At 39.6% G+C, this 9,078-nt stretch overlaps 1 protein-coding gene across 1 annotated transcript in view; it reads left to right on the forward strand.

Moving 5' to 3' along the window:
• Positions 1-8,306, forward strand: part of xkr5a (XK related 5a) — a 16,904-nt gene extending 8,598 nt beyond the window's left edge. Inside the window, exons 2-7 of the mRNA XM_014009980.1 lie at positions 285-468; positions 611-795; positions 874-1,086; positions 2,536-2,705; positions 4,188-4,299; positions 5,582-8,306. Of these exons, the coding sequence (XP_013865434.1) occupies positions 285-468; positions 611-795; positions 874-1,086; positions 2,536-2,705; positions 4,188-4,299; positions 5,582-6,528 (1,811 nt within the window). The 3' untranslated portion in view covers positions 6,529-8,306. The remainder of the gene's footprint in view (positions 1-284; positions 469-610; positions 796-873; positions 1,087-2,535; positions 2,706-4,187; positions 4,300-5,581) is intronic.
• The last annotated feature ends 772 nt before the right edge of the window (positions 8,307-9,078 follow it).

A 9,078-nucleotide genomic window follows, 5' to 3' on the forward strand; every position in this document is an offset into this window, starting at 1 on the left:
ACCATCTTTGTACTTTTTTTTGTACAGCTTACATGGAAATGTGAATAAAAGCAACATTTAACTTTTTTTATTGTTTTGGCCAATCTAGGCAAAGTCTTAAAATCTCAAGTTAAAAAAATAACATTTAGGGGATTTTTTGGGGGGTTTTAACACAGTGGCGGGTCATTTTGACCCGAAGACAACAGGAGGGTTAAAAGCGTCACGACTGTTTTGACACACTATATCACTTCATTCTTAAACTAATCTATATTTTCATGCCTGCTCTTTGTGTGTGTGTGTATCAGTGATCTATTGTATAGGATTTTACCTTTGGAATGAGGAGACACATTGGGCAGCCTTCACACTCGGCCTCTTCCTTCCGGGAACAGCCGTTCAGCTGCTGAGTGTGAAATGGTACTATGATGACGGGGACGACAGGCGGTGCTACCTCTCTGTCATACACATATTACACCTGGGCATCTTCAAAAGGTGAGATCCTTAATTAGGGATACGTGTACATAACGACACACTGGGTGTTCACCAGAGGAAATTATTTCCACATGGCTCTGTCATTGAAGTCTTGAGGTCATCTCTGTTCAGGGTTTTGGTCTGTGTCGTCCTCTTGCGGCAGGTTGTGGGACTGCATGAGGTCTGTGTTGCGCATGCAGGGCTCGGTGGCTGAGCTCGGAGCAGCCGTCATGCAGCAGGCAGATGTTGCTGCCCTTTGGCTGCTGGAAGCCCTTTTCCTCACGCTTCCTCAGAGCCTCCTGCAAGCATATATCGTGGTGTCTACTGACGTGGGCATCGCATCACCAGGTAAGCTTTATATTGTTACTTTTCAAGGACGTGCAATAAGATGTAAAGCGCTAATAATGTTAATGTTTTTATGCTCAGTGGCCTATTGCTGTGGCTTATGCGTGCTGTCTGTTTCCTGGGCCCTGGTGCTGTACAGTCGAGCGTGCTGTTTGATACGACCAGGCCACTTGGCCATGCCTCCAGCAGCCCTGCTGTGCCAGCTGGTCTGGAGAGTGGGCATGCTGGGGGCCAGGGTGACCTGCCTCATGTTCTTTGCCAGGGTCTTTAACTGGTGGGTCTGTGGAGTAGCAGGTGAGCATGGACAAATCCTTTTTATTCTATTGTTTTAAAAGACAAATTGCTTGAATAACAGTGGTATTAGGAAAATTCTAACATTTCTCAACTAATCGTGTGAATGCTTCTTAGATCATTTTTTTTCCGTTTTTTTTTTTTTTTGGCATCTAACTCATTCCACAGTTTTTGTTATATTTCAACGATTCATATATCAAAACATTCAGCTCAATCAAGTGAGGGCTGCTATGACTTGTTTTTTCATTTTTTATACGTTTTTAGCTATTTCACTTTTTAACCACTTTTTTACCATTGAAATGAACGAAACTGTTTTCAACATCCTTAAACTCCTTTAAAATGTTTCTAAATCTTTACAGCACCTTACACATTTTGTTCTGGTTATGCTCTTTTTCACTTTCTTGTGCTAATTTCAGCTACTTTTTTGCTAACTTTAGATTTTTTTCTGCTATTTCATCTAAAATTTTGCGTTTTTCCACTATTCTTCTGTCTTTTTCTACTTTTTTGTGTTTTTTCTGCTACTTTGTGCTATTTAGGCTTTTTACAGATGCTTTCTGATATATTCAGCTATTTGCGGAAATTTTTGCTAATGTTTTGCTAATAACATAATACATAAAACATAATGTATTGCTAATGCTGTTATTAGCTAAGGTTAGCTTTTCTAAGCTAAATACACATTTTTGTAGCTATTACAACTTTTTTCAGCTTAATTCAGCAAACCTGTGCTCCTTACGCTTCCTTGTGCTAATTTAAAAAATTTCAGCTACTTTTTAGCTGTTTAACTGAAATTTTTGGCTGTTTTAGTTAATTTACTACAAATTGGCACATTAATGTACTTGTATGCTTTTTCTGTTTTTATTTATTCATTTTTTTACAGCAGTTTCACTATCAAGGTGCTACTTTCAACTCGTGGCTACTATTTTTTAGCTTATTTTATGCTAATTTAACTTTGCTTTTTTAGCTGTAGATCTGCTTGTTTTTGCTATTCTGCTTTTTTCAACTTGTGCTTTTTTCTGCTCATTTGTGCTTCTTATGCTTCTTACAGATGTTTTCAGCTATATTCAGTTATTTTAGCGCTTAGCTTTTAGCTGTTTTCTGTTGTTTTCAACTAGGTTTGTGCTCCTTTTTACTGTTTTTCTGCGAAGTTATGTTGTTTTTTTTTACTTCTTTCAGCTTTTCAACGTGATTAACACTTGCTATTAAATATTTTCAGATTAGTTTCAGATGCATTCAGCTTAATTTTTCTGCATGAAGCATTCACACTAGCATTTTCGCAGGAAATGCAATTTCTCTAGTTAAAATTTGTTTTAAATGTTAAGATTTTGTCATAATTAAGTGATGTAATTTGCAATGTGACCTTTTGATCCAGTTTTCAGTCACCTCTTCTGCATCTGTTCAACAAACTGAGTATGGACCACTGACTGGACCGTTTTTGTTTGTGTTGACATCCAGGTTTTCACTGGCTCACAGCCTCCTTTTGGCTGGTCTCACAGCAACCAGACATCTGCAACGGACACTGGCGTTGGCGCACTTTTAATGGCGTCCTGGGGCTCATCCACGTCTTCCTCTTCCTGAACGTCAAAGATGGACCCTCACGCTTTCGCATGGCTAGCTTCTACTCAGTAAGATGACTTCAAAAGAAAGTCTGCTTGTAGATAGTTCCCACAAGACCGGATCAAAAGCTAGTCAAACCGGAAGCTAGCCATTATGATAGTGGTCTGCTAAACTCCGTAACCTGTGAGCCCTATGAGCAACGTTGTGATGGCTTTGGTTTTTAGCTTTGTTTCTACATTTGTGAGCTATGACCTAATGAAAGGCTGAATCATATTACGGAGATATAATAGTTTGTCATTAAAAAGCCACAAAGGAAAGATTTGCTGTTATTGAGATATGAAGAGGTAAAGGACTAAATGTGTGCCGGCACTATGAATAAACTTGAATCCTTTAAGATTTTGGACACTTTCAACCAAAAGCAATAGTGCCAGGTGAAAGATGTGAGGATACTGAAACTAAAGACCAAAAATCTGATGTCGTACTACGTTGGCCTTGATTTCTAGTCTCAAATTAGCGTGGATATCCCAGGTATTCTGATGCAATCACTTGGCGTTCAGATCAAGTCTCCATTATGACTGATAGACTGTCGGGATCAGTTTTCTTATTTCTTACTGCTAAAAAAATCGGAGCAAATCCATGCAGTGTTAGGCGGCTTGTTTCCTCTGTTTATTAGCTGGCCACACTCATTGACGCTCAATGCTAAGTAGCAAAGTAGGCTAATGTTTGCTGCTTTTAATCCTCTGTATATAATCAGCCAGTTCGGATGTTATCAGTCCATTAAATGGACGTTATTAGCGGTTATCAGTACCATAGAATGGCTTCAGACTGTCCCAACAGTGCCCCCTAGTGGGTTATCAGTCCCATAGAATGGCTTCAGACTATCCCAACATTGCCCCCTAGTGGTTAACCAGTGCCATATACGTTGGAATGCAACAATCTGCTACCGCCGGAGTCCGGTCTACTTAATCGTAGCCCATGTCATTTTCTCTAAAATTAACCTTAGTGACTTTATGCCTCATATTAACCAGATTGCATAAAACACTTAGTGGCTTTATGCCTCATACTAGCTGACAGTCTGAAGCCATTCTATGGGACTGATAACGGCTAATAACGTCCATTTAATGGACTGATAACATCCGAAGCGGGTGATCTAACAAAATTATAATAAAATATAAAAAAACTTTGCTTTATTTATCACCTTTTTTACACCCTTGAACCCAGCAATATACAAGCATCGTGTTTCTCTTATTCATGCGCAATTAATGGAGTGGAAAGCTGAAACAATAATTTATTTTCTACAGTATTTTATGTTATTGGGATAGTTGGTTTCCACCATCACAATGGGCAGTCCCATGTAGGAAGTCTGACATCACGTGGGAACTATCTATTTGTATTTTTAATAAATAGTTTCACTCTCTGTGTGCTGCTTTGTCCCACCTGCACACGAACAGATACACGAGCACCGTCATCCTCACCTTTGTGTCCTCGGCTCGCAGTGACGTAAGGTCGTCCACAGATAACTGACGGTGTCACCTTCTTTCTGACTTTAGTTCATGCTCATAGAGAACGCCACGTTGTTGCTGGCTGCCTCTGACTTCCTGAGTGAGGCATCATGGGACAGCATGACCCTTCCCTCTTCTGTGCTGTGCAGCTTTCTCCTCGGTGAGTCATTCTGACCGCAGCAGCTGTGCGAAAGTAGAAACTAGCCTGATTCTTGTAATAATTAGAATAGTGTCAGAGCATCTAATCATTTCTGAGAAACCTGACAGACAAAACCATTTAGGGGATTCACACAGGTTAAAATGATTCCTGGTGAAACTACATCATTATTTGTATTGTTGGACTTTAAAAATTTAAATGCTCAAAGTAAACATGTCTTAAAGGGATCCACGGTTAGTTGTAACATTAGACTTTATTCAATAAACATATATTTTAACTGCAAAATAAAGACTGTAAAAATACTGTAGGCTGTTTAGTTTTTAGAATTTTTAAACTAAAAGTTTAAAAATATATTACACGGACGGGGCCATTTTATTTACACACAAAGCATTCTGGGTAAATGATGATGTGGATAGGTCCTCGGTGTGAGCGAGCTATATCCACCCTGAAGGTTAATCTTGGTCAATATCTGATGATCGACTCTTTTAAATGAAACCAGAGAGCGTTGACAGAGAGGAGAAGGTAGAAATGACTCAGCCTGTGACTGAAAATGTGGATGGAGGACAACAGAGCTGCTTCATGGAAGAAGAACCTCAGCTTAGCCTGTTAGCTTTAGCATTAGCCCTGACGCTATCACCATATATATATTAGCTCCGCGCTACACATTCTCCTCTCGTCACTAAGGTCCTCCATCCACATGACAGAGAGGGGAACACAAAAATGACTCAGAATGCAACTACAGATATGGATGGAGGACCTGAGTTTAGCTTGTTTTTTGCGCTAGCACCAAGCTAATACATATAAGGCAATATAGCGTCAGTGCTAGCACGAAGGCTAACAGGTTAAGCTGAGGTTCTTCTTCCATGAAGCAGCTCTGTTGTCCTCCATCCATATTTTCAGTTCCAGGCTGAGTCATTTCTACCTTCTCCTCTCTGTCAACGCTCTCTGGTTTCATTTAAAAGAGTCGATCATCAGATATTGTCCAAGATTAACCTTCAGGGTGGATATAGCTCGCTAGCAGCCTCGCACCGATGACCTATCCACGTCATCATTTACCCAGAATGCTTTGCGTGTAAATAAAATGGCTCCGTCTGTATTAAAATATATTTTAAAAAATTTACAAAACTAAACAGCCTACAGTATTTTTACAGTCTTTATTATACAGTTAAAATAAATGTTTATCAAATAAAGTCTAATTTTACAACTAATCAGGGATCCCTTTAAACCTTTGTTGTGAAAAAAAAGTATTCAAATCTAATTTTGTTTCTTTCATTGTGCCTTTCAGGAGCCACTTCTCTGGTCCTCTATTACCGGTTCCTCCATCCCAAATCCACAGAGATCTCCCACGGTTTGAACCGTCACCACATGGGCAGCACGTGCATAGAGCAGGGGGAGTCCTCGTTCTCTCTTGGAGACAAGAGTCTGCCGGCTTCGTCCATCCAAAACCACGGCAGCTTCTCCCTCTCCGGCGTGGCGGGTTCTCTGCTGGAGCACCCTGGGAACTGTGGCGACCACTCCAACAGCTCCTGCCCCTGCTTCCATCACCACTGGCTCCTGATTCGCCTAGCTCTGAAAACGGGAGATGTCAATAAAATCAACAGGGCGTACGGAGCCGGGGGACCAGCCGCCATTCTGGACGTGGAGGAGTACAACCAAGGGTTTAAGAGTGACGAGGGCATGACGTATACAGCTGCAGGCAGCTGTGAGGGGGTCTCCACTTCGGAGTCACAAGGGAAAGGCCTAGCTCCTCTCTCAGACTGCAAAGATGAGTTCCAGAGCTTAAGTGAACCTACGTCCACTGAACCGCCTGAGGAAGAATTTGACAGTCTGGAGATGGAGAGCCCGATGGAGTCGCCTACATCAGATTTCAAACGTAGCTCCCCCGAGGGTAAGTCTGTCTTCGGAGACAGTCCCGAGCCTTATTTCTGCCCCACAGAATCAAGTTCCACCTTATACTTCAGCGCTGATCCGCAGTCGCCCAGCAGCGCCAGTAACCCCCACTTGGACCGGGACGTTGGAGGTTTCGAATGCGGAGTTCGGCTCACCTCCATCCCGAGTGACCCAGCCCTTCACAGGGACGTGCGCGGACTCATGGGCCGTGTCGGGCCACGCTGCATCTCCACACCTAAGCTGGACCCCGGAGCTCTGGACTCTCCCTCCAGTGTTCCTCACCTGACAGGGCCGAGGAGGCAGCTCATAATGTCCCGCAGAGACGAGGGCGACAACTTCTAGCCGCCTTACGGCAGAATCAGGGAACGAGTTATCAGCAGCCTATCCAACGTTCACGGAGTATATCAGCTTATCATCTGCATAAAGTTGTAATTGTTACACAACAGGGCAACAATTATGAAAGTACTATAAAATATTTTACTTCCTCAAATTATAAACCAGTCTCTAAATGCACTGCTTTACACCAAGACGTGAAAATATGAGAAGTGTTACCATCAACAGGAAAATTAACGTGCTATAAGAATGGCATATGGAGCTCAGACAGACCTTTTCCCTGACTTTCAATATACATTTATGCCATTTTTTGTTTGGCAAATGTGAACTTATGTCTTAACTTTGGAAAAATGCTGTGCAAAAAGTAAACACCATTCCAACCACACCAGAATGGTATATTAAGGAAAGTCTATAAAAATGTATTTAAAAAAGTTCAAATGTCCTGCAGCTTTCTAACCTCAAACAATCTATGGTCTTTTTTATTAAAACTGAAACAGTTGTTTATTTGTGGTATCGTAGTAACTGTAGTACAGGGGTGGGCACAGCTTAGCTTCACTAAGGACTAATTGGCTGAACAGGAATCATACCTCGGTTTACGCTAAACCGCTAAACAGATTTAAAAAAATTAGAGGAAACTAACGCTGACCGCTAAGACCGTTAACATTGCAGCCCACGTAGGATGCAATTTTAGGCCGCATATGTCACGTCGCTAAGCTGTCTAATTTTCGTATAACAAAAATTCGAAAACGTAGGCTGCATCTGAATATCCTACGTAGTCAACAATATACCAGGATTCATTGTGCGGAAAAACGAAGATGCCGAAGTAACGCAAACAAACATCCGATGACATTTCATAGCCGTTATATGCAGCCTACCCAAACAACCCCTGAGTTGAGACACATTTAACATGCCTGCCACATCCAGGACTGCTTGTAAGAGGAGATCAAGTCAGGATAAATGACATAAAAATAAAAGTTTTATACTTGTGAATGCTTTAGCAGACTTAAACTAAGCAGAAGCCAATTTAGTGGAAGCTAATTGGTCCGATAAGGATTCCAAAAGATAGCGACTAAATGAGAAACTAGTTCCGCTGTTAGCATATTAGCGGAACTATGCCCACCACTGTTGTAGTGATATGTCATTTATCTCTAGAGTTAACAGTGTATGAACTCTGAAACCATCTCAACATATGCCAGAGCCTTTTTTTTTTTGGCTAATTAAAAAGCACAAATATCTTCTGTATCATATCTTTGTTGCTGTGATGCTGTGAGGTTTTTTATTTTATGAATTGTTTTCAATGAAATAGTGAAAAGACTTCAGCTTTCTAATTTTAATAAGCTGTGTTTCCCGTATGGTGTTAACTGTCATTGCTTCGAGCAAGGCTAGTGTTTCTTTTTAGAAAAACTGTGATGTTTTAACTTGTTTTTTTTTTCTTTTACATGTTGATCATGTAAATGCTAACGAACTTTTAAAAATAAGTTTATGTTAGAAGAGGAACAATAATGTCTCAGGCACTGACTTCAGAAACATTTTTAAATGTCTACTGTGACACAAGACGAGGAAACAAAGTTTATGCTGTGTTTGTGTCTGATTGCTATATGAAAAGACAGTTTCACTGATCTGAAACAAGGGTGAAAACAGTAAAAACAAAAGCTGTGAAACTTTATGGGTGTTGATGGTGCAGTCAGGTGACTCAGACTGCCTCTATGACAATTTGAACTGTGAACTGCAAGGCCACTGGTGGCTTGAAAATAGCAATAAACAGCCTACATGTTTGGGTGAGCGGATTTAATGTGTGTGTTTGTTTAATCTGAAACTTTAATTGGTCAAATTTATTGAAAGGTAAAACCTGTTTGGTTTTAGGAAGTCATCTCATACAGTACGACGGAGTATTAAGGCCACACTACGAGTTTTTTTTTATTACGAGAAAGTCGTAATATTGCGAGAATAAAGTCAATGTTATGAGAATAAAGTCATAACAATACGAGATTAAAGTCGTAGTATTATGAGAATAAAGTCATAATATTATGATATTAAAGTCGTAATATTAATCTTGTAATATTATGACTATTCTTGTAATATTATGACTTTAATCTCGTAATGTTATGACTTTATTCTCATTACGACATAAATCTCGTAATATATTATGACTAATCTCATAAAATTATGACTTTATTCCCGTGATATTACGACTAATCTCATAATATTATGACTTTATTCTCGTAACATTACGACTTTATTCTCATATTACGACATTAATCTCATAATATATTATGACTAATCTCGTAATATTATGACTTTATTCTCGTAACATTATAACTTTATTCTCGTAATATTACGACATTAATCTCGTAATATATATGACTAATCTCGTAATATGACTTTAATCTCGTAATGTTATGACTTTATTCTCGTAACATTACGACTTTATTCTCGTAATATTACGACATTAATCTCGTAATATTACGACTTTATTCTTGTAATATTATGACTTTAATCTCGTAATGTTATGACTTTAATCTCATAATGTTATGACTTTAATCTCATAATGTTATGACT

Source organism: Austrofundulus limnaeus, unplaced genomic scaffold (genome assembly GCF_001266775.1).
Source record: "Austrofundulus limnaeus strain Quisiro unplaced genomic scaffold, Austrofundulus_limnaeus-1.0 Scaffold64, whole genome shotgun sequence".
NCBI classification, from domain to species: domain Eukaryota; kingdom Metazoa; phylum Chordata; class Actinopteri; order Cyprinodontiformes; family Rivulidae; genus Austrofundulus; species Austrofundulus limnaeus.